The 24,342-nt window shown below is 37.7% G+C and overlaps 1 protein-coding gene across 4 annotated transcripts in view; it reads right to left on the reverse strand.

The window, feature by feature from the left end:
- Positions 1-24,342, reverse strand: part of fam49a (family with sequence similarity 49 member A) — a 49,836-nt gene that overhangs the window by 1,926 nt on the left and 23,568 nt on the right. The window contains exons 2-8 of one of the 4 annotated variants that reach the window (XM_077219428.1): positions 7,427-7,481; positions 3,527-3,607; positions 1,062-1,183; positions 837-942; positions 593-729; positions 395-472; positions 181-297 (exon numbers count right to left, since the gene is read on the reverse strand). In XM_077219428.1, the coding sequence (XP_077075543.1) occupies positions 181-297; positions 395-472; positions 593-729; positions 837-942; positions 1,062-1,183; positions 3,527-3,596 (630 nt within the window). In that variant the 5' untranslated portion in view covers positions 3,597-3,607; positions 7,427-7,481. Of the gene's footprint in view, positions 1-180; positions 298-394; positions 473-592; positions 730-836; positions 943-1,061; positions 1,184-2,907; positions 2,996-3,526; positions 3,608-7,426; positions 7,482-24,342 lie in introns of those variants that run through there. The other 3 variants (XM_077219427.1, XM_077219429.1, XM_077219425.1) reach the window with 3 other exon arrangements.

Consider the following 24,342-nt stretch of genomic DNA (forward strand, 5'->3'; position numbering starts at 1 on the left):
AAGTTGATCAATTTAAAGCGTTTAATTCAATTTAATTTGAAAATATCATTGACCCCAAACTTTTGAATGGTGGTGTTCTACAGTATTTGTGATGGAAATTAAAGAGCTAAAATTGTGACAGTAGAAAAAGCGAGAGAATGAAGATGAAACAGAATGTAATAGAAAGACAGCAGGCAGTACCTCCGTCACAAAGTTTGTTGTTGCCGTGCTCAGGGTCTTCAGCATAGGTGTGGCTTCAGCATAGAACAGAGACATTCTGTTTGCCATTTCATTATTGACCTCATTTTCAATATCAAGCTTGATACAGGAACAAAAAAACACACGCACATGAACATTGAAATTGCAGTTCACAGAATATTGCACGTCATGTCATGACTCGTGTCCCTGCACTTACATTCATGTTGTTTAATCGGTTTCGACTGATTGTTCTTCTGTAGTAGCTGAAGTCGTTCTGGATGGCTGGAATTCTCATCTAAACAAATTACACATTTTAATAAGCAATTCCCAAAACAGAGCAATCAATAGTTGTTGTTTTTTTAATTCCCCTAATATGAAAATTGGTGTGTGACAAAAGCATTGAATCAGCTGGCACCTTAAGCTCATCAAAGCGGAGGGTGAAATGCAGGATTTCCGCAAACTGTTTAGCAAGGGCCTGCTCCCTCTCCAGGTGCTGAGTCGGAGTGTACGGCGGACACGTCAGAGACTCCAAAAGGCTTTTCAGTGCTTCCTCTACATGAAAGAGAGGAGAGAGGATACACACAGCTTACGTTAGTCTACATTTTTGCATGTCAAGGAGAAAATATGTGGCTATAGGTCATTCTAAATGAATAGTGTACCTAGTTTCAATGAAAAAGCATAGAATTTCTTTAGGCGGATGACAAGGGGACACACAGAGTTCCAAGCCCTCTCCTGAAGGAGCATGTCATTAGGATTCTGTATTGCCTAAAATGACAAACAAATCACATGATTTAAAGTGGCATGAGATATACAACCCACAAAATGCTTTAAACACAACTGATTGACCCACAAAGAAAAAGCAGAAATGTTACAATCGGACGTACATCTCGTATTTCCTGACCCGCCCCCTTGTAGGCTTGCAGGCCGGTCAGGATGCTCTCTGACTCCTGGAGAACAGCATTCACCTGGTTCCACACCTCTCTCTCACAGTCTGTCGGCTGTGCGTCTGACACAAACAAACTTCATTAAGCACTGCCAAACACTAGTTATTACACGCAATGGATTTCACTGCATTAGATATAATACCAAACCAAGTGGCATCTGCAAACAAATGGAGGATAGAGCTTTTTTAGCTTCTCATTTTCACCATCTCATTTTTAGTAGGTCTGTAACTAAGTCATTATTTATTTGAATCAGTTATTCTCCAGTTCACACAGGTGTCCTAGAATAGTAATCACCATTAAATTTGAAACCAGAAAGTGGCCAAATAGAGTTTTAGAGTTATAAGGCCATATTTACTAAACAGGGCAAATTAGCATGAGCACGCAATTCCAAAAAAGCACCGATGGGAGTGGAAAGGTCTGCACGTGATCTACTGATGACATGCAAATTAAAGAACACAGAGGCAGTCGGATTATTTCCATAACGACCAACGCAATCTACCAAGAGCAATTAGCACCTGGTTTAAGACGTGCTTTTTTTGGGCAGTAGGCTAAATAATGGCTCAAATACCAGTAAATTGACACGCGCAAACCTTAGTCAATCACCTTGCATGATTCATTTAAATACTCTCCTACCATAAATGTTGTGTCTGAAAGGGAAACTCCTACAAATGCATATGCAATGAGGTCAGCTGCAAAAATAGCCATGTCCACGCCTTTTCTGCACTCATTTTTCACTGCGTGTCTTTAGTAAATCCTGACAGTAGATTTTTAACGTCAAAAGAGGGTTTGCGATGGCGCAAGCTGTAAGTAAATCTTTTTGTCAAGTTTTGTCTAGTGAAATGTTTTGCTTTTTCAGGTGAAATGGTGTGTTTGACATTTTTCTTTAAAATAAATGACACTTGGTTTAATATTGTGTCATCTAATGTAATGTAACATTCATACATTAGGTTGTGGCTTAAGCACCCAAATATTTTCAGGGGCACTGTATAGTCACAACAAAAACAAACAAACAAATAAATGTGACATTTGCAAATAAAAAAAATCTTTGCTTTCTTTAAACCAGAGATTCCCGATAATTCAACATTTCACAGAGACTTCAAAAGCAAACGTTTATGGGTTATTGCCACTGAATCACAATAAAAAAAACGACATTCTGACTTCGGTTAGTTCTCTCTCAAAGCTAGCAAATACTCAGGAAATGTTGAACATTTTGGGTAAATCTCTGTTTAAAGTTTATAGACAGAAAAATAATCAAAGTCCAATGTTTAGTGTAATATAATTGGGTTTGAGTACATAGTCACACAGGATTTAAAAGTTTACTTGATCAGTATACAGAGGGCAAGGATTGAAAGTTCTGAGATTTCAGAAAGACAAAAACAGAGACCAGAAAAATATCACAGAGCAAGAAGGAGCTGTAAAGAGTAAGGAGATCATTTAAAGAGAATGGATCATGCAACATAGACATACACAGCCATGTTGGATATGGGGTTAGTTACAAATACTGATTGGTAGTCATGCACATTTAGGCTGCCAACAACAAATCAGATTTTCAGAATCAGAGTTTTTTTTTTTTTTTAAATGAAAGACTATGTAAAAAGATGAGAGATGCAAACATATTGCCCTCATCTGCACAAAGCATTTGCACATGCAAAAGCATTGTGAAGCTCTGTTTTGCTGTTGCATTGTGACGAGCAGATTTTCAAGGACAATTCTGACAATGGCACTTGCAAAATGTTAGTAGCTGGAAAAAGTGACAGACACCAGGCCAGGCAAAAGCTCTGCTCACTTTCAAAGTCAAGGAAAAAGTTTGGCCCCTGATCAAGCTCTGTGCAAGTGAGCACTTTTAACAGATTCCCCATTGGTTTCTGAAACAGAAAAGCAAGAAGAGAAGGAGAAGAAAAAAGGCAGAAAGAGAGAAAAAGAGAAAGGTGTTGCATGTCAAAGACAGTAATCAGGAAGTCAAGCTGAGCGTTAAAGAGTGATTCTCATGCTCCAACATACAGAATTCCCTCAGCTTCTCATGGTGAACATGGACAAAATAGATTTTTTTCTCTTTATACTTTGAGAAATCAGCTATTTTTTTTGTAGTTAGATCGCAAGACAAGCTTTTAGACAAAGTGTCAGTGCAACTGCTTTGGGCTGCATTTCCCAAAAGCATTGTAAGTTAACCGTAGAACAATTGCCACCAATGGTATCAACGATCAGCTTGGGCTAACAATGCTTTAGAGAAATGCAGCCCTGGGCAGCAGGAAGCATAAACTTTCACTGCAAGAAAGCAAAGAGGGAAAACTGTCTCATAAGAGCTTTGAGACCATCAGTTCAGCTCCTCCTGCCACTGTCGGGGGAAAAAACAGCTGGTTATAGAGTCTTGCCAACCCCAGACTCCACCTCTCCTCAAAACTTACTTTCAAAGTCCAGGAAAAAATGTGGATAGTTCTCTATTTCCCTTGTAAGGACTTTTAGAAGATTACCCATTCCAGCGAAACCTAATCAAGATATAATGATGAAAAAACAAACAAATAAAACAAATGACATCACATTAAAAAACAGTTACTTCATTAACAATGTAGCGAGAATGTTGAGAAATGAAATTAGAGCTGTAATATACTACTTGTTTAACAATAACTGAAAAAGTTTCAGTAACATGTTATAGAAATTCTAAATTGGCACATAACTGACGGATAAAAAGTGAATGCTTGTAGTGGTACTTCTAACTATTTTGAATGCAACATGTGCATATGTGAAAGCAAGCCTTTTAATAACCACCAAAAGACGTTGACAAACATTGTCAATTTTACTTTGTAGTAAATTCTGTCATTTCAAATGAAGTTATAACAGCTATTTTAAATCACACTCCAGTATTGTTATAGAGTAACTGAGAGGCTTCATCATTTCAAAGTTATAACTGTACTCTATTATACTGTACTCATTACGCCGACAGGCACAACAAGTGCATACTCTATAAACACATGATTTGGTTGTCCACATGTTGCTAGAGCTCATGGGATTGGGACAGTGACATTAGTTGACGCACTATGCAGTATGCACTTATGCACTGTGTACTCAACCGTGTAGTGTATGTAAGGTTATTTTGTCATTCAAAATTGAGGACCAATAGCCCCTCCCCTCCCGCTATGTAATTAAAGCTGCAACAGTTGAGTGCATGAAATGTCCAACATTCCACACTTAGGCCCTGTCCCAAATAGCAGCCTAAGAACTCGCGGTCTTCCTATGAGTCCGCACTTTCGTGATGTAACGCCGCATTGACTGTCAGAAAGAAGTCTGCTCCGGAGTTCGCTTCAGTGCGGGCTCTGCAAATATGTGCATCGAGGGTGCATATCGACCGCAAAGGGGGACGCTCGTGACCACCCTTCTGAAACCTAAAACGACAAATGGAACACCCTAAGGTCTCATGGACTTAACGGACACGCGGCAGCCATTGCAAGTCGATAAGACATATGAAGTGTGCCATTTGGGACAGTGCCTTTGTTTTTTCCGGTTAATTAAGTGCATCATCCGGGTATTTAAAATGCACTTGTCTTTTTCTTTTTGGAATGTTAAATGTGAACACTATTCGCTATACTATAGGCTATACTACAAAACAGCATACAATAAAGCAAAAGTATGTGAATGGGATGGACCTATCGTTTCTTGTCAGTGCTACAAAGGTGATCATTGATGTAATGCCCCGTCAAATCATTACGAAACAAAATTGTAATATTCTTTTCTTCTCTATAGGCTTTATGCTGAACTTCACATGAATAAACAGGAAAACAGTTCTCATCATTGCATACGCTTGTCAGAGAAATTGTTAACAGCAGTACGAACTGACGGAGACGTCTATAGTTATTTTTACCGTTGGCATTTTATGCGATTTAAATATCAAAATGGTAGTGAACTTACATATGGGATGGACATCGGTTATGCACATCTTTGCTCGCTCCTTTGAAGGTATCTTGAGTAAAAAAACTCTATATTTAACGAAGCACATAAAAAGACCCAAACCGGAAGCATTGTGACCCGTTTTACAGATTACAGAAGTTTATTGAGCATAACCCTATTGTGACGCATAGAGTAAACCAGCTTCATGAACGAGAAAAAAAAAGTAGGGCAGGGCTTGATTTTATGCATTGGAAATCGATTGAATCGTCGCTAATTGCTGCGATTTCAAGTGACTGACAGGCTGGAGGGGAGGGATTATTGTCATGCACATAACTGGTGCACAAAATACTATAGAATGATTGGGACAGACAAATCATTTATAACAAATGCTGCAATTTATTGGTGACTTAAATATATGGCAGTGTCTTTGTCTCTTCACTGCTCCAGCAGAGGGAGCAAGTGCTCACTATAATAATATTATCATTATCTGGCAATAGAGCCACTGAATCTCAGCTTCTAACAGCAGATGTATAGTAGTGGAGACAAAAACTTGGCACTTTCATGAATCTAATCTCAGCTAGGATATTTATTAAATTGGTGGTTGAGTGTACCAAAAAATAAAAAAATTAAAATAAAACGGCAACCTCTTTTGAACAGAGTTACATACTTAAGTCAGTTTGATCCTCCAGATGCTCTTCTGTGCAAGAGGATGTGAAGACAATACCGTTTCTGCTGTATGTGGTTAACCGCCACACATGAGTGCAGGCGATTCAAACAAGCTTCCTGTCAAACCTAAAGTGCTTCAACCATCGGAACTACTGCACTTGCAAAAGCATGAGAAACCGTCACTCTGGTGGCTGTGAAACAAAGCGGGCACAGAACAGTCTGGCCATTTCCAAGCCATGTCTGTGTGGGCGTGCATGTGTGTGCCCATCATTATGAGCCCTATTCATTATACAGAGTGAATCATCACAGTACAACATGCACAAACCCAGCACTCTCTGCCCACATTCTAATCTGCATATTAAATAACATTACGAATGCATCTGAAAACCCATGCACACACAGGCCTTGACCTGCATTAGTAATGAGGTGACCTTATGTTGTAAAAATGTTGGAGGGGCCTTGGCAGTCGTTTGTGCAGTGTAATGAAAACCAATTCAGTTTGTTCCTTGATGAATATTTCTCAAGCGCTCTTACATGTTTTTGAGAGCCAGTATGGAAAAAATGTACGAGAGGGGTACGAGTACATGTTTTATACCGGAATAACCAGGAAAGTTGGCGAGGGAGTGTCACACAAAATAACTTCCTGTTTAAAGAAACTAGACTATGAAAAAACAGCCTAATTTTAATAATAGGTGCAGGATTTAGTTCATGATATCAGTACTAGCTGCACATTTATGGTTTTAAAATGTAAACTAATAACAATGTTTTTTGTCACAGGATGCAAGTTGTCACAGGTAGAAGAGATTTAAAGGGATAGTCTTATTAGTGCACCCAAAAATAAAAACTCTATCATCATTTACTCGCCCTTAAGTCATTCCAAAATTATATGACTTTTTTCTTTGGCTGAACATAAAATAAGATCTTTTGGAGAACATTGTGAATCAGGCAACAGAGGAGCCCATTGATTTCCATTCTATGGCCCAAAAAAAAGACATTTTTCAAAAGATCTTTTATGTTTCATAGAAGAGAGACATTTCTACCGGTTTGGAACTAAAAGTTAGTGAGTAAGGTGCCAGAATTTTAATTTTTGGACGAACTCTGCCTTTAAATTCAGCCCAGCACAAGATGTACATTAACGCTGAGACACCCATGGCTTCTGGAATAAGATAAAATCAAAAGCGTATGTCCTTTGCAATTAAACCATGTACACTACAATTAAAGGCCATGCGAGCAGAACAATAATCCACTTTATCCATGGCTGAAAAGACCTCTGTTAGCCTGTGCCTGCTGAGCAGCTCATAAACAGAGCATTAAATGAACTTTTGCATCTCTGCTGGGCTTGAACAAAGCTTGCTCTCGCTCAGGTCCTGCATACAGCCGCAATACTAACAACCTCACAAATTACTGGTTTATTCACTTCCTAATGGGGTTCCCACAGTGAGCGTGTTTGTGTTTATCAAATCCTCATGTTACGAGAGGCACCGGCCTACACTACAACACTTCCTGCTTTGTAGAGGCTAAACACCACAGCTCTCATTCAGAGTTGACAGCAGTTGTTTATTATAATAACGTCTGGCTGTTTCTAAGCTCATTTGCTTACACAGAACGTAAATGTTACATACTGTAGCAAGAGGAGCAGAGTTTATTGAGCCTATGCAGACACAGCAAACAAGCCTAATCGAAGTGTAATTGTGACTGTAAATCTGATATTGCAGTTATTAACATGATGCCTCTCAGTGAAGGCTGTTCAGCGTTACCTTTTCTGGAGGAAAATGTATGCTTGCTTTTAGATCATCCACTTGATTCTTGATTCTGAAAAACAAAACGTACAGAGACAAATCAGTCAAGTTGTGTTGAATGAGGAAAACAAACCACATATTTTGTTTCAATCTGACAGCATAAAATGTAAACGGTAAAAACACCCAAACAAGCAAGTTGTGATAAAAATCATCTCACTATAAAGGTGTATATACTGCAATCTAGTTTGAATGCACCACTCTTATTGGGGAAACAAGTAGGCTAACTGTTTGGATTGAGTTTGCAAATTGCATTGCAATGTGCTAGCTAATGATGACTATAAAGAAAACAATGACATAAATATCAATCTCACAGTGAGATTTAAAATGCACTTCACAGCTGTTAACTGGGGGATTAAATATCTAGAGAAATTTCAGCCAAGTGTAACTAATGACAACCCAAAAACACTGGAGGGCAGGAACCATCAGAGACAATCTCTAAAGTCAAGTCAAGTCAAGTCACCTTTATTTATATAGCGCTTTTACAATACAAATTGTTTCAAAGCAGCTTTACAGAGATAACAGGAAAGTAAAGTTGTAATAGTATTGTTAAATTCAAAATTAAATGTTAAATGTCCCCTAAAGAGGCTCATATATGCATATTGCATATTGTTTCTACAGCACCTTTCTACATAAGTGCTTATGTAGCCTACATCTTCAAAAATACGGAAAAGGAAAATAAACAACATTCAAACAACATAGCAGCAGCATGCAAAGAATGGCTGAAAACCCAAAAAACTTGTCACACAAGATAAACTGCCAAATTAACAATCCATTTGTCAAGGAAAAAGGAAGCTGCCTTGATGATAAAGTCATCTGCGAAGCAGGTCTCTATAGAGCTCCCCTGACAACAGACGGGCTGATATCAACATGTGTTGACCTTTTTCCCTGCGAAGGCTTGAAATGAGCTTTCTTTCCCCCTTTGTCAGCACAAACTGATACTCACGGTCACCCTCCCACCAGACGGCGTTCTTGTTGAACGTTCTTTCCTTGATTTTCTATTGAAGATTAAGATCACTGATCTCAGTTAAAACAGCGGCCTCTTCTGCCCTCATGCATCGCAACGGTGCTAATAAACCTAGACCTTCTAACAGACAGAGAGATAAAGTGCCTTCCTCTGGCTCGACTCCCATCTGTCAGTGTGCATAGTGCTCACACTCCCCCTCCCCCGAACCTGAGGACAGGGCATGAACAGACCCCACGGGGACTCTGCCATGGAGTCACACGTCCTTATATGGGCATACGGCTGCTCAACGCATGAGCCGGATGAGTGGTCTTCCCTTCCCTCCTCCTCTGGCACCTTTCACTCACTAAAGAAGTCATCACTGTAAGCCTGTCTTCTCCACGCTCTGCAAAACCAGTGGAATTTCTGAATGAAAAACACCGTGATAGACAAATTCTTTCTGTGTTTTTAAATCAACTCCATATTGGTACCAAAAAGTGCACAGTATCTTGGTAGGATCTTCTTTAGCCCGCGATGATCTGGGTCAAAGCAGCATGGGGATATTTTATCTGTGGTATTTCCCTCTCAGCAGGTCTAGGTTTTGGAATCAGGAAAAGAGAATTCCCGAGAATAAACATGTTTTTCAGAACTCGCAATGGAATTTTCCAGTGACCCCAATAACACAAGCTGCACTATGTTGAATAGCAGTGATCATTTGAGATTAAACTGAAAGGATAAATCAGGGAGAGTCCCGGCTCTCAGATTATCAGCGTTCAAATGGAAAATTTCTGCTCAGTTTATGAAATATGAGAATTTCTGCAACAAGCAGAAATTCAAAGATTGCATAAATTGAAGAAAAAAAACATTGAAATAACAAGAGCTGTGGAATATAATATTTTTTTATGATGCATCACGAAGTTGATGTCAATGATTCTGCATCTAAGCACAAAAACTAAATAATTGATTTTTTAATCGATTGAGGTGTGGCAAAAAGTTAGTTTTAGGCCCCGTTTGTGTCATTTTTTTTTTACAAAAAGAACATGTATTAATGAGAAAATAAAGTGCGGGACATTCTTAATGTAAAAAAAAGTTAGGTGTTATTAAGTGCAATAAGACATGAAAACGATCTCAATGTGTGACTCACGCTGAATGACAACCGAAGCACGCGTGCACCATGTGATCACCATCTCTACACCATGCAATCCTGAATTCAGTTCTCTTTAGAGGCCTATTGCGCTAGAACAGTCAGATACACAGAATTATTTCAAAATATTATTATTTTGAAATACTTATTTTTAATAACAAATATATAATAAAAACTATATTGTGATTATTAATATAGTAATTGTTATTAATAAAGGAATTGGAGGAAGGATGCATCAAGAATCGTTTTATAATCAAATCGTGAGGCAAGTGAAGATTCACACTTCTAGAAATAACATTCTTTCCAGAAAAACTAGGCTGCCACACACATGCATGCAAAAATCTGCCAGGATGCCAACAATCTCCATGACAACACAAGGACTATTGCACAGCAAAGCACATTTGAGTAACAGCTTTCCTCTGAGGGAACTGCAGTATGATGAACACTATGTCCTGACCTATAATCAAGCAGGTAGCGAAGTCTGCATCATCCTTGGCTGAACCTAGCATGGAAGGTTTTTAGATGATCAAAACTAGATCACATTTTTGGATAAGTACATCATAAATTCCATCACATACTTGGCATTAGTTAAAAAAAAAGGAAAAAAAAAGTTTTCCCTTGTACAAAGGAAAAGGAGTTTAAAGACCCCAATCATCCATGTCTATAGAGTGCCAGTCAGGTTCCAGAAGTAAAAACGTTATTCATTTTCTCCATAGGGAACTATTGATTACTCAAACCTGTAAAGACGGATTTACTGTAAGCTACAGAATGAAGTTGTTAATTGATAGTATTTGCTTCTGTTGACATCATTAGCCTGCATTATTTCAAGTCAGTTTAAAAAATAATTGTTTAACAGCAGAATGTGGTGAAAACTACATTACCCATGATGCTGTACAGAAAATCCCACCAATCGCAGTCGAAAAAAGCTAAACGAGCCGAAAGATCTCGTTAGCTGCACCCACTCATATCAAGCACCACAAACGACGTAATAGAGGATGTATGCACGTGACGTCACCATCGGCCTGGGTGACTGCAGTTACGCCCACTGAGTGGCAGCATTGGTTTTCAACGTGAATGCCGCGAAAAACACACAAAACACATCTAAAACGGGAAATGATGATATATATAACATTGACAGAAGTGATTACCCAGATTTAGAACTATATTGTAATTATATAAAGCGTTCACAGGCAAATTTGCTTTATGTATTTCCCCAGCGTCGAAATCAGGCACATATGAATTCCAGGAAACAGTTCCTGACTGCATGTTAATATCAATGGATCACTGGATATTACTATAGTAGAGTCCAAACTTTTGTTTAAACTGATAATCATTCGTTTTCTTAGTTTCCCCTATTAAATCCAGTCATGTAGCAGGCTCTTTTGCCACTTGAAAAAGTGACGTCAAAGCATACCATCTAGGGCTGGGGTAAACGATTATTTTATCGATTAGTTGACTAATCTAACGACTAATTGAACGATTAGTGTGTTTTTTTTTATTCGCTTTGGTACTATTTTCACCAGTAAGGTGTACATTTTCAAAACTCTTAGTACAAAAATCCAAACTGATCACACTTGTAACGCAGCTAGTCATTCTTTCAAAACATGATCCCATGCTTTCATTACAGTTATACATTTTTAAGTCCACATAATCATTGTTTTAAACACAAGATTATTGTAATATATAATGAGAATGTTTGGTTTAATCATAGAAACACAACAGTATGATTTTTTTTCAATTTAGTACTTTTAACAATCAGTTCATTCAACAGCAAACAATGCAAGACAAATGTTTCAAATCACCCTTGTTGCTGAATTACAGTAATACAGGCTACAGTTGCTACATTACAAAATACACATGCATTAACTATCTTATGTAATTGAATCCATACTGTTTTTAATAGTATCTGCAGTGAGTTATCAAAAGCTGTGATGAAGTATGACACAGCCATGAGGTTCTGTGCTAGAACAGAGTTTGCTGGCAATACAGTAAATGATCATTTGACTGAATCTATACTGTAGTGGCCCTTTACAGATGAAGGATGAGTTACAGTAATGTGTCAGTCTCTACCATGGTAATCTGTTTACAGTATCACATGGCATACAAACTGTAATGTAACAAGCTGTATTTGATGTCATCTGTCTCCCTTCTACTGATGCATCTCTGATCAATCTAATGTTTTACAGTCACTGACCGTTTATCTCCCTTATACTCTATTCTGCTTTACAGTGTTTTCACAAATGGCAAATTTCTCTGTATCTCTCTCTCACACACATGCGTGTGCACACTTTGAACATAGTGGTGGTTATTATCTATAAATCACTTATGTAAAAAGAATTCATTACATTTGGATATCCATATCGGAAATTACAAATAAGTTCTATAGAAACTGTATATAGAATCAATATCTAGAAATCTATAGGTGTACCAAATGATTAATTGATTAACCATTAAGATCAGTTGGATTAAATAATAGACAAATGTATTAAACTGTACAAAAGAGAAGCAAATCAAAAGTTTGATAGTAAGAGCTTTATGAAAGGCAGTTAGAAAAATATAGTCCCTGCAGCTAGCCATTTAGTGTATTTTACATGCGCTTCATAAGGCACACACGCACATTGGCACACACACGCAAGGTCTCTCGCTCTCTCCCTCTTGGCCGTGCACACGCTTGTGCTACACGGTTTGGAGCTCACGAGCTCTAGATTCTGGGAGATTTTAACTAATTTGCGGGCATCAGGGAGCCGCTATCAATATGCGTGAGACTCGGGATGTCAACTCCATTTGGCAAAGAGTGCAAATAACGACACCTTTACGTTTGGGACTAAATTTGAAGTATTCCCATACCTTCGATGATTTAGTGCGAGCTGTTTTTTTTAGGACTTTTTCTTTTGTTGGGGCTTTTTGCATGGCTTTGTGGTAATTCTGTGAAGAGGTTGCTGTTTCGTCCTCCATTCTGCAATGTTTATATATATATATATATATATATATATATATATATATATATATATATAAAATCAACACTTTTAAATGAGTAGTTTTATATTTCTCCATAGCTTATAATTAGACTATGCTCAGTATGCTGTTCGTAATGATTCATGGGATTGTATCTCTAAAGCCGATAAGTACATAATCTTGTACCTTAAAGGCCCCCTGAAATCAAAATTTAAGTATTTTAGCTTTAAGTATGAATATGTTAGGCTTAAGGTTATGAATAAGCTGGTGTGTTCCAAACCAATGACAGAATTCACATTTAGAAAACTTCACAAAACTTACAGTCCCTCCCTTCCGCTAAAATGGATCACAAATTTGTATGATGTCAATGCAGACTTCAGCTTCTCATCACATCTTCTGTCCAATTAAATGCTCTCTGGAATGTAAAGCGTCCTGCCTATGCTATAAATACCACCTAGCCAAAGCGACCATTGTTGACACGTCACAGAGCAGGGTTTTTGCTACGGTCGATATTGTCCAGACCACTTTTTGAAACAACTCGTACAAATAAATAAAACAATCTCCGGTTAAGTAGGGCATTCATTTAATTAGTTTGACAAATAAGAGGCGTTCTAGCACTGAAATGTGTTATGTAAATCAAGCTGCTGCTATCAGTGGCACGGATACAGTGTTCTCTTGTAGCTTCAGAGTCTTCCCTCAGACGCGCGCTTCAATCTATCGCCGTTGCAGAAACTCTCTAGACTTTCTGGTGAAATCACAAAACAATGCACACAAACGTGTACCTGCTTGATATACAACCACTGATAAACATATTCGGTTTTGATGAGGAGAAAAAAATATACGAGTGCGGATTAGAACCCAGAACCTCTGACACGCTTGGCAAAAGATCTACGACTAGACAATGAAGGTACATATTAGTGGTCGACTGATATTGTTTTTTTGATGGCCGATGCTGATATCTTAGAGAGCAGGGTGGCCGATTTATATATATATATATATATATATATATATATATATATATATATATATATATATATATATATATATATATATATATTAATCAATATTTAATAAATTATAAAACAAATCCTTAAAATAAACATGCTTATACTTTAGATGGCAGCTTCTTGAATCTGCAATCCTATTACAGTATTTTTCACAAATAAAGTAATTATTTAAAAATATATGAATATGTGAAAAAAAAGGTGAAACCGATATGAATATGACACAGTGGGCAACTGGATACAGCACAGCATATTTTAAAATTAAGGATTTAAAGTTTTTCGATTGCGTCTCCTGTGAAGCTGATCTTGTTCGCATTCACTCACTTCACACGGACCGACCGTCACTCGCAGTAACACGTTTATGCAGACTACAAATGCATAAGATATCACAGATGGATTTGATTAAATCTGCAAGGTTTGTGAAATTAAATGTTTATTACATATTCAGAGATACGTTTAAATGATGCGGATGCACATTTGCTGATGCACATTTGCTGAAGATTGACGGTAAAAGATAAAGTATTTTAGCCTGATTGTTTGCATTTTCTGTTAGTTACAAATAATATAAAAGCACTGGTTTACTTTTTCGCATACCATTTACTTTCTTTGTTTACCAGTTCTGTCTAACAGAGATCGTAAACTAATGAAGACAGAGAATGTGAGTGAGCGCTGTGTGATCAGGCGCTGCCATTCTCTTCTCAGAGAGCCGCCAGTCAAAATAAAAGTCCCGCTTCCAACACATCGGCCAATCAGAAAAACTTATCGGCCGATGCCGATATTTTCAAAATGCCAAATATAGGCCGACCACTAGTACACATGCTACATTTGTGGATCTATGGATTATTCACGTGGAAATTCTCGGCACTAACAACAGGGCTCGACATTAACGCTTGTCCGCTTGTCCGGGACAAGTGGATTTTTTGAAGGGACAAGTAAAAGAGAATTTTACTTTTTAGAGAGCATCTTTATAGGAAAAGCACAGATAGAAATACTTTATTGAGGGCTGACAGCTTCCATCCAAGGAGCCTGAAAGATAACATTCCTTTTGGACAATTTCAGCGTCTTCGACGCATCTGTAACAAAGATTCTGATTTTGAGATGCAGGCTCAAGATATGACACTAAGGTTCAGGGCTAGGGGCTACTCACCAATGATAATAGAAAAAGCAATAATAAAAGCATGCTCCGTAACACGCTCTGACCTACTACTAAAAAAGAAATAGAGGAGGAAAGACATTGCCAAAAACAACTCCAGACCTGTCTTTGTTACCCAATAGAGTAGTAGTGGTTTTGAAATTAAACAAATAACCAAGTCCAATTGGGGGTTAATTCAAAGTGATCTGATTCTGAAAATCATTTTTCCAGAGCCGCCTATGGTTACAGTGTTTAAGAAGGCACCATCCATAAGGGACAAACTTGTAAGGAGCTACCTTCCAGGTCCTAAACAAAAAACATGGCTAGAAAAAGGATTATGGGGGACCTATAGGTGTGGGTCTTGCAGTCATTGTGAGGGTGTCATTCAGAATAAGATTTTTTATGATTTGAGAACGCAGAGAGAATTTAAGACAAATGGTTTTATCAACTTCAACTCAGAATATGTGGTCTACCACCTACAATGCCCATGTGGGTGTTTCTATGTGGGCAGAGCTAAAAGAAAACTAAAAGAGCGGTTTTATGAACACAAATGCGCAATCCGAGTCAACAACGAAGATTACCCTATGGCCAAACATTATAAAGAAATACATCATAGTGATCCATCATCTTTGAGAATTCAGGGCATTGAAATTATTAAAAAAATCAATCCGTGGAGGTGACATTCTAAAACGGTTTTTGCAACGTGAAACTTTTTGGATATGGAGTTTTAAAGCAATGGACTATCCAGAATTAAATGAGGAGATAGATTATAGACCTTTTTTGTGACTTTGTAATATTGTTTTTTCTTGCGATTACCTACTTTTCATATGTATATGTATATGCATGAGTGTGTATGCATGTGTATACATGAATATATGCGTGCTATCTGTTGATTGTGTTTTTTACTTACTATGTAACCAACAGCTTTAGTGCTGTGAATTATGTGATTATATCCTATCAATATATGCATGAGTGTATATGCATGCTATTTTGTTGATTTTATGTTTTTCGTTTATTATTGTGATCAACAGATTCATTGCTGAGAACCATGTGAGAGACGTGCCCTAGCAATGTGTGCATGATTATATACGCATGCTATTTGTTGCCTGTGTTTCGGTTTATTATTGTGATTTATAGTTTTAGTGCTGGGAACCGTGTGAGAGGCGTGTCTTAGCAATTATCTGTAGACCTTTAACACTGATTGTCTGCACCTGTGTGTTTGCTTCTACTTGTGTTTCTTTGTCATTATAAGATCAGTTTTCTATCTGCTTCACTATGCCCTGAAGAAGGCTCCATGCAGCTTAGGGATGGGCATATTACTCGATCACTCGAGTACTCGAACGTGACAGCGACGATCGATCTCAAAAACGATGATCTGAGTTTAAAAAAAATCTTTTTTTTCTGATTGGTTATAGCAGCATTTTGGGCGGCACCGAATGGTTAGCTTTGAAAGAGCGCGGTCCAAAATCCAAACTGAAAACAGAGAAAATGGCGTCAAAGTCACGTAGTGATGTCTGGCTTCACTTCAACGAAATAGATGAAAAAACAGTTCAGTGCAAAATATGCAGCGCCAAGCTGTCACACAAATCTACCACAAGTACAATGCGTTATCATCTTGTATTTGTACATAAAATGTCTTCCGATACCACCAAAGACGCAACTCAGACGAGCATTGCATCTTTTACCGTCAGACAGAAATGCACCGCAGCCAGAGGTGAAAAGATGACACAACTAATCATCGAAATGATAACGAAAGATTTGCTGCCCATTCGTTTTGTCGAAGGAGAAGGGTTTAAAAATGTTATGAATTATGTTGAGCCCCAGTATGACATCCCATCGCGCAAGACGGTCACGAGACGAATAGAGGCTCTATATGAAAAGACTGCTTCTTCACTGAGAGACAGACTGTCAACGAAGATGGCTATCACTACGGACGCATGGACCTCGCTGACCACTGAGTCCTACATAACACTAACTTGTCATTACATTTCTGAATGGGAAATACATAGTGCAGTGTTGGAGACGCGCAGTTTCGACGAACGACATACCGCTACGAACATAGCCAACTACCTAAAAGGAGCTACAGAACAGTGGCTGTCAAGCTCGGAGAAAGTTATAGCATGTGTTCATGACAACGCTAGTAACATGGTTCTCGCGAATCGAGGACTTTGGGAATCAGTGCCCTGCTTCGCACACACCCTGCAGCTAGCCATCAACGAAGGCTTCAGTGTTGCTTCTGTTAAAAGCGTGATAGCTGCCAGTAGCCGACTGGTGGCACATTTTCACCACAGCACCGTGGCTACAGCAGCACTACGCCAGAAACAACAGCAGCAGAACGTACCCGAACACAAACTGATCCAGTACTGTCGTACGCGGTGGAATTCTGTGTGCGATATGTTCGAACGTCTTTTGGAACAGAGATGGACTGTGTGCGCTGTTCTGTCAGATCGTAATACTACAAAACTTGCAGATGCGAAGACACTGGACTTGAAAGATGAGCACTGGCGGATAATGGAAGAACTGATACCTGTTCTCCAGTCTCTGAAGTGCGCCACAACAACAATGTGCAGTGAGACGCAAGTTTGCGTTTCAATGGTCTATCCAATTACACATAGCCTAATCACTAAACACACAGATCGGTGAGTCTCCAAGAGTTTCGGAATTCAAGACAGCAGTGGCAGAATCTCTGAAACGGTGCATAGTCACTGTTGCTGAGGATGCTGAGAAAGTTTCTCTACCTCTGATTGCAGCAACATTGGATCCAAGACACAAACATCTGAAGTTTCTTGACACAGAGCTTCGAGATAGAGTAAACGAGAGTCTGAAACAGCTTTACGACAGCGTTACAGATTCTGTCACACCCATTCAAAATGACCCTCAGCCTGAACGAGCAGCGGCAACTACTGCGCTCGACACTCTTTTCGGTGAGGATTACGGCGCCGGCGCGAGTGATATTTGTTTGCGTGACACTGAAATAGAACGCTACTTCAGTGAGCCATGCATCTCTGTAAACCAGGACCCTCTACTGTGGTGGAAGGTAAATGAGAATCGGTTTACAAAGCTGAGCATCATTGCCCAGTGGTACTTAGCTGTTCCTGCGACATCTGTTCCAGCGGAGCGTGTTTTTTCCACCGCCGGACTAATTGTGAATAGACTCCGAACACGCCTCTCACCTGAGCACGTAGACCAACTTATTTTTTTTAACAATAATATGTAGGCTGTAGCTTGTTTAAGTTTCATCAGGCGTGGTAAAAAATAGGCCTATACAGGATGTTTTTTTTATTTTTTTTGTGTTTGTTTCAATAAATGATTCTGTAGCAGTCGTTTGTTACTTTGTTAAACTTGTTAAATGAAAATTAAGCTGTTCGTTTTTGTTGTTGTTTCATAAGAACAGTTGAAATATGCTGCTGAAGTAGCCTAACACTGAAGAGAATGTTTTATTTACGTTTGAATAAAGTAGCCTAAAAGTATTAAGTGTGTTCATTTTTATGATGACATTTCCTCTAAATTGTATTCAGATATCATATTCAGTCATGTGTTGTTCAGTAATTTAAGTCGGTTTTACTCTGACTAAAGTGTAATGTTAGTCAATATAATGTAAAATAACATTTTGTTTTATCAGAAAGTGCTACTGTAATCCAAAATATTGCTTAAATATTAAATTGGTATCATTGTCTCCATGACTGACACACCCGGCCACCTACCCCGAATAAGCCACGCCCTGAACAGGCCCCGCCCCCGAGTAATCGAGTACTCGTTTTTTGAGACCTATCAATGATCGAAATAAGAAATTTACAAAAATGCCCATCCCTAATGCCGCTACGCGTGGGCGTTTTAAAGTTGTCCTTTTAGGACATGTCATCTGTGTAATAAAGACATTTTAATTAAGGAGTGCCTCAGTCATCAGAGAATTTTTTCTCTACACTGTCTCTTTGAGAATTTTACTTGCCCGACCGGACAAGTAGCCTGATTAGAACATCAATAACAAAAATAAACAATTAACTAGGGAATCACTAAACCGAGAGAATGATTCTGAATTTATTACATTTATTGTAAGTTGCGATCGATTGTGGATAATGTATTACTGACGGTAAGGTTGCGCTGTTGACGCTCGCGCAGCCTCTCGAGGAGAAATCTACACATATGGGCGCAGCACACACACACTCAGTTAACAACATACTGCCTATAAAAATCTAAATGTGGAGTTTATATATTTTTAACATATGTTAAGCAACCTTAATTATTTTTCCTGAATATCATCGCGACTAAAAAAAAGTGACATTGATTTCCTGCAACAGTTCAATAAACAGTTAAAATTAAGTCACTTACATTTTAGATGCAATATTGCATGTTTTTGTTCTGTTTCAGCAGCGAAAATAGTTCCAAACAAAAATCACAGCAGAACCACGGCGCATCTCACAGGAACACTCAACCTGTTTTCATTACTGAATGATTCAGCATTTTGAACGAATCGTAGGGCTGGACGATTTTGGCTAAAATCATAATCGCGATTATTCGAACAAGTTACCTCGATTACGATTATTGAACGATTATTTAAAATAAATTCTATCTCATGTGTCACTGGCAAGGCTTATACTGTAAATATGTTCACGGTTTGTTTGTTTTTAATGAAAGAATGCATAATCCTATCTTTGTGATTCTAAAATAAGGAAACACACAGATAGCTTTTAATGCTTACTTATTAAATATTTCAAACAATTGAATCAAACAAAGCATACAATGCTTGAAATAAAAACTTCTTATAAAAAAGTAATTAAGTTTTAATGTAAAAAGAAAGTTTCCTAAAAATGTAGAAAATAGTTCTTTTTGTAAACAAAATAAATTATTGTAAATATTGCCATCTTAAAAGTAAAATATAACTTGTGTAAAACTAAAAAAACTAATCCTTTTCATATTGTGTAGCATTTGTAAATGCTTGTGTTATCGAAACCTGCTTTGTGGAGTGGAGGCACGTGTTGCTGGGCGTTTGTCAGTCTCTCTCTTTTTTCGCGTGTTTCTTTGGTACAAGCGGCTCCTGTTGCTGAGTTGACTCAGTGTTTGAGTTCCCTTTCACACAGAGATTCCGGAAAATACACGGATAAAGTGGCCCGGGATTTGACCCGGGTTCGTTTGACTTTGGTTCATTCATCAGTGATTTTCCGGAATCAGGAGAGTGCGTTCACACAGACACACACAACCCGCAAAGACACGTGACATGTCCCAGCGGCGTCTATAGTTTGCTTATGAGCTGCGATTTCTCTCGAGAAACCACGCTTGTGCATTTTTTTTTCTCTGATTCGATCATAAACTAGCGCATTACGAACCGTTTCACGCTGGCGAACGATCCCGGCTTAGCATCATCATTACGACACGGCATTGATTATGGCTTTTGTTCACACAACGCGCGTTCCGGGACTGAACACGGCAATGTTACTATGTCCCCAACCTGGTATCAATCCCGGGTCGTGTTTGCGTTCACACAGAAGGTGTTTGTTCTGGCAATTTCCCGGGATCAACGCGCTGTGTGAAAGGGGCTCATGTTGCTTCAATGTCGCAGACTGGACGGGGCGGAGTTACGTGACTAGACACACGGTAATATGATTTAAGGGGAAAGTACATTAACACACAGTGGGCGGAAATATTAATAGGATTAAAAAACCGAAATAACCGACATGGTAAAATTACGTCGGTTCTAGGCTCTGAATTTCGGTTTCGATTATTTTTCGATTAATCATCCAGCCCTAACGAATCGGTTGAGTCAAAGATTCAATGACCCCTTCATAAACATCTGTCTCATTCTAGAATGAATCAGCCTTTTGAACGAATCGTTTGATTGAATGAATCAATGACTCACCCACCACCTATTGGCGGTTTAGTGTTATGTTTAAAAGTAGTATCATTCTTTCCAACGTTTCTTATTTGTATATTTATTTCATAACATTATTTTATGCAATTTTAATTTTTCAGTGTAAATTATTTAATTTGATCAGCCATTCCTAGGGTAACAGCCCTATAGTATCTTATTATTCTAAATAATTGAATTTATTGTTCAAATTTAGGAATTTAAAATGGAAGATGAAGCATACATTTAATAAGATTGGGGGAGGAGATGCCCTTTAAAGGTGCAGATATTACAATATGCCGATTTAAATATCAAAGCTGATTGAACACTGATGAGAATATTGCTTCAAAATAAATTAACACACACAAAAACAAAAAAAATCCGGACAAGCAACTTTTTTACTCGGACAAGTGAATGACAGATTTACGTGTCTGAAGGACAAGCACATGAAAAGGCTTAATGTCGAGCCCTAAACAATATATATTATTTAATAGAACTCATTAAATGGCAAATTAAACCCAATGTACTATTGAAATTGATTTCTGATCATCGTAATTTTTCCCTGAAAATTTTTATTGTACACATATATTGTACAAATATCTTAGCAATGTACAAAATTTCAAAAACTAAAATAAAAACAAATTAAAGCTAAATACTAATATTAAAAAACTAGCCTAATATATAAGAATTCTAAAATGTAAACATATACAAATAAAAAATCATCCTAAATATGAATACCATAAAAGTATATAAATAATGCTAATTATTTATACTAGCACTGTGCCACTGTTCGTCCGACTGTTTGTACTGTATTTCTTTATTTTTTATTTCTTTATTTATTCAAAACTGTTTTAATTACTCTGATTTCTTTTATTTTAATTTCTTCTATGTAAAGCACTTTGAATTAACACCGTGTATGAAATGTGCTATATAAATAAACTTGCCTTGCCTTGCCTAATATAACACCAGTACATCCATTTAAAGGCAGTATAGAGACTACAAAAGATATAAAAGCAAAGCAAACATTTTCAAAATATATTTTAATCCAGATCAGTTCTTTTTTTTTTTTTTCTCTAACAAACGAAAGAAGCTCAAATACACTCCAAATGACTCAATATCACGTACTAGAGTCTAGACTGAGGAGCTGGGTCTATTTTTTAAAAGCATTAGACTCTGACCAGCTGCTAACCTCCAGGACAAAGCTGTCTGACTGCGAGGCAGATGGGCTCTTCAAACGACCCAGGCCAAATGACCAACAGCATGAAATATTCAAGCAAACAACTCACAGTTCCCATTCTCACTTGGCTGAGACACATAGCAGTTTAACTACAAATAGACAAGTGAGATTAGTTCAATAGTGTCCCAGCAATCATATCAGTGCAAGAACATAACATGACATCTGTTGACAAACTAGCTGCTGATTAAAAGATGGATTACTTGACTTGATCATTGTACTTACATTCAGAAAATCGGTCAGAAGCAATTGTGGGAAAACAGATGGTGAGCTGTCCCAAAAACAATGTCAACACCATGAAACTGTAGCATCTTCTAGGCAATGACTGGACTTTTAGATGATGATATCATGGGTCTAAAAGATCTGGTTGTAATCATGAGGCAAGATTAATTTATGTCTATATTCAAGGATGTTTCATTTGATGTAAGATAGATGGGAAAAGACTCATGTAAAGCCAGTTTATAATAATCATCATGCAATGCTATAAAAAGGTGTTTTCCGGGTATCAATTTCTGATATCCATTCTGCACATCATTAGAGCATTGGCAAAGTGTTTTAACCCAGACATAAAGGCTACACATCAGCCATTCAAGAAGCTCTTAAGAGCCACTCCCCTCAGTTCATCCAGAGGTTAAGATGCATGAAGAGTCAATGAAGTGTACATCTTCAAAAACCACCCCCCAAAAAAGTGTAGATGGACAAAAAAAGCTGAAGGAAACAAAGAACAATGGCTTCAGTACAGCAAGTGCAAATATTAACTAATTATTGTTGTATACATCACAGGTCTTTTCCCCTTCTGAACTGGTAACATGCCAATGATAACATTTTGAAATGGGCAGGAGGAGTCTTTTTTTTAACAGCAAGTAGTACCAAAAATAAACTGGACGGCTAATCTTAAAAGAATGTGATTTTAATCAGTGGGATTTGAAATATGACTGAGGGGGGTTCCTGTAATCCGGTTTCCTTTAAGAGCACTATAAACTCACAAGCAGCTCACATAAAATGTAAACAAAATTAATTAAAAACTTGCCAACCATTATATAGCCAACACTAAGATTACAGCAGCTGTATCAGCGAGTCAGTTAACTATGGTGGTGTCACAAGAAAATTCACAAATAGATATTTTCAGGAGCAGCTAATTATCTCATTATTGTGCTTTAACTAGGGATGGACCGATCCGATACACAGAATCGGTATCGGCTTCGATACTGCCATTTTTGCCGGATTGGGTATCGGTCCAAATCCGATATTGTGCGTTATTATTCTGTGTTATTGTTAAGCCCCACAAAAGCATTATAAAGCACTAAGTTTTCGTGCACTATATTATAAGTGTTCTGAAGCCATTCTATGGTATAATTTGAGATAGAAATTAATATTTAAGTCATTAAATTCAAGTTCACGTAAACTCTTCCCTCCGCTGCGGCTGTCAGACATTCTCCATTCAGCATTCAAACAGCGCATCGCGTTCAGTTACCAGTCAACGATGAAACTCTCTCCAAGATAGGGCTTTGACTCCGAACTTCGTTATTCGAAAAGAATTCGAAAAATAATGATATTCCAACGAATATTAGGCAGCCTTTAATATCAGCCTATAATTGCAGCTCAACGCTGCAAAAGCACTTTGCAAGTACCTTTAATGCAGTGGTAAAAATATAAATAAAACTGTAATAACCTATGCACTTTTACATGATTAGGTAAGTTAATCGTGACAGCTGTAATCTTATTCACATTTGTTTTTCTGATTAATTGTTTTGCTCTATGAGAAAGACAAGGTAGCAAAATATTTGGGTCTTTACTTAAAACATTCGGGGCTTAAGCCCCCTTAGCCCTAGCGCCATGGCATTTAATGGTCAAAATATTAATAATTAATATACAAATATTAATATTAATAAACAAACAAACTTCGAATATGATTTTTGGGCAAAAGTCAAAGCCCTACTCCAAGATAATTCAATGTTACTATTATTATACTTGATCTGTAGATAAAGCTCTATGGTTTCGCATAAAATGACATTATCTTGCGGGACTGTATTGCTGTACCTTAATCATGTTCCTTTCTACCGCGTGTCTGTTAGATCACAACACTGGAATAGAGAGCACTATAATTGTTCTTCACGCGCACAGTAACTGAAATTTAAAACTGTTAAAAGAAAAGGCTAAATAAACTATTGCATAGATACTGTATATAATACACTACGCATCGATGTCTTTCCTTTATGCTTTGAACTTTTCAATGCGGACTCGACGCGCTGTGACTGTGTTGCTTCAAGCGCATCATTCTGCGCTCGGGATGTGCATAAGCGCTTGTGCCGCACTGCATTGCAGCCTTTCAGAATATCAGAATACTTTTGCGCAATGAAAGATTATTAATTGTCTTTTTTGTTCTGTCCCATCCCATCTATCATATGTTGCTGCCTCATTAAACAGCTGTGCTATACATTTAAAATAGGTCTTAATTTTATAGTAGACTAGGCTATATATAAAATAATTGATCTTTTTGATTTTTTATCTTGTTTTTCAGTAATGTATTTTACAACAATACAAAGAGCAATGTGTAATGTTTTACCAGATTTAGTGCTACACTTATTGGGTCTCATTCATGAAACATTTGTAAATATACGAG

This window comes from Siphateles boraxobius, unplaced genomic scaffold (genome assembly GCF_051911475.1).
Source record: "Siphateles boraxobius isolate OS27281-9 unplaced genomic scaffold, OSU_SipBor_1 8, whole genome shotgun sequence".
Classification (NCBI taxonomy): Eukaryota; Metazoa; Chordata; class Actinopteri; order Cypriniformes; family Leuciscidae; genus Siphateles; species Siphateles boraxobius.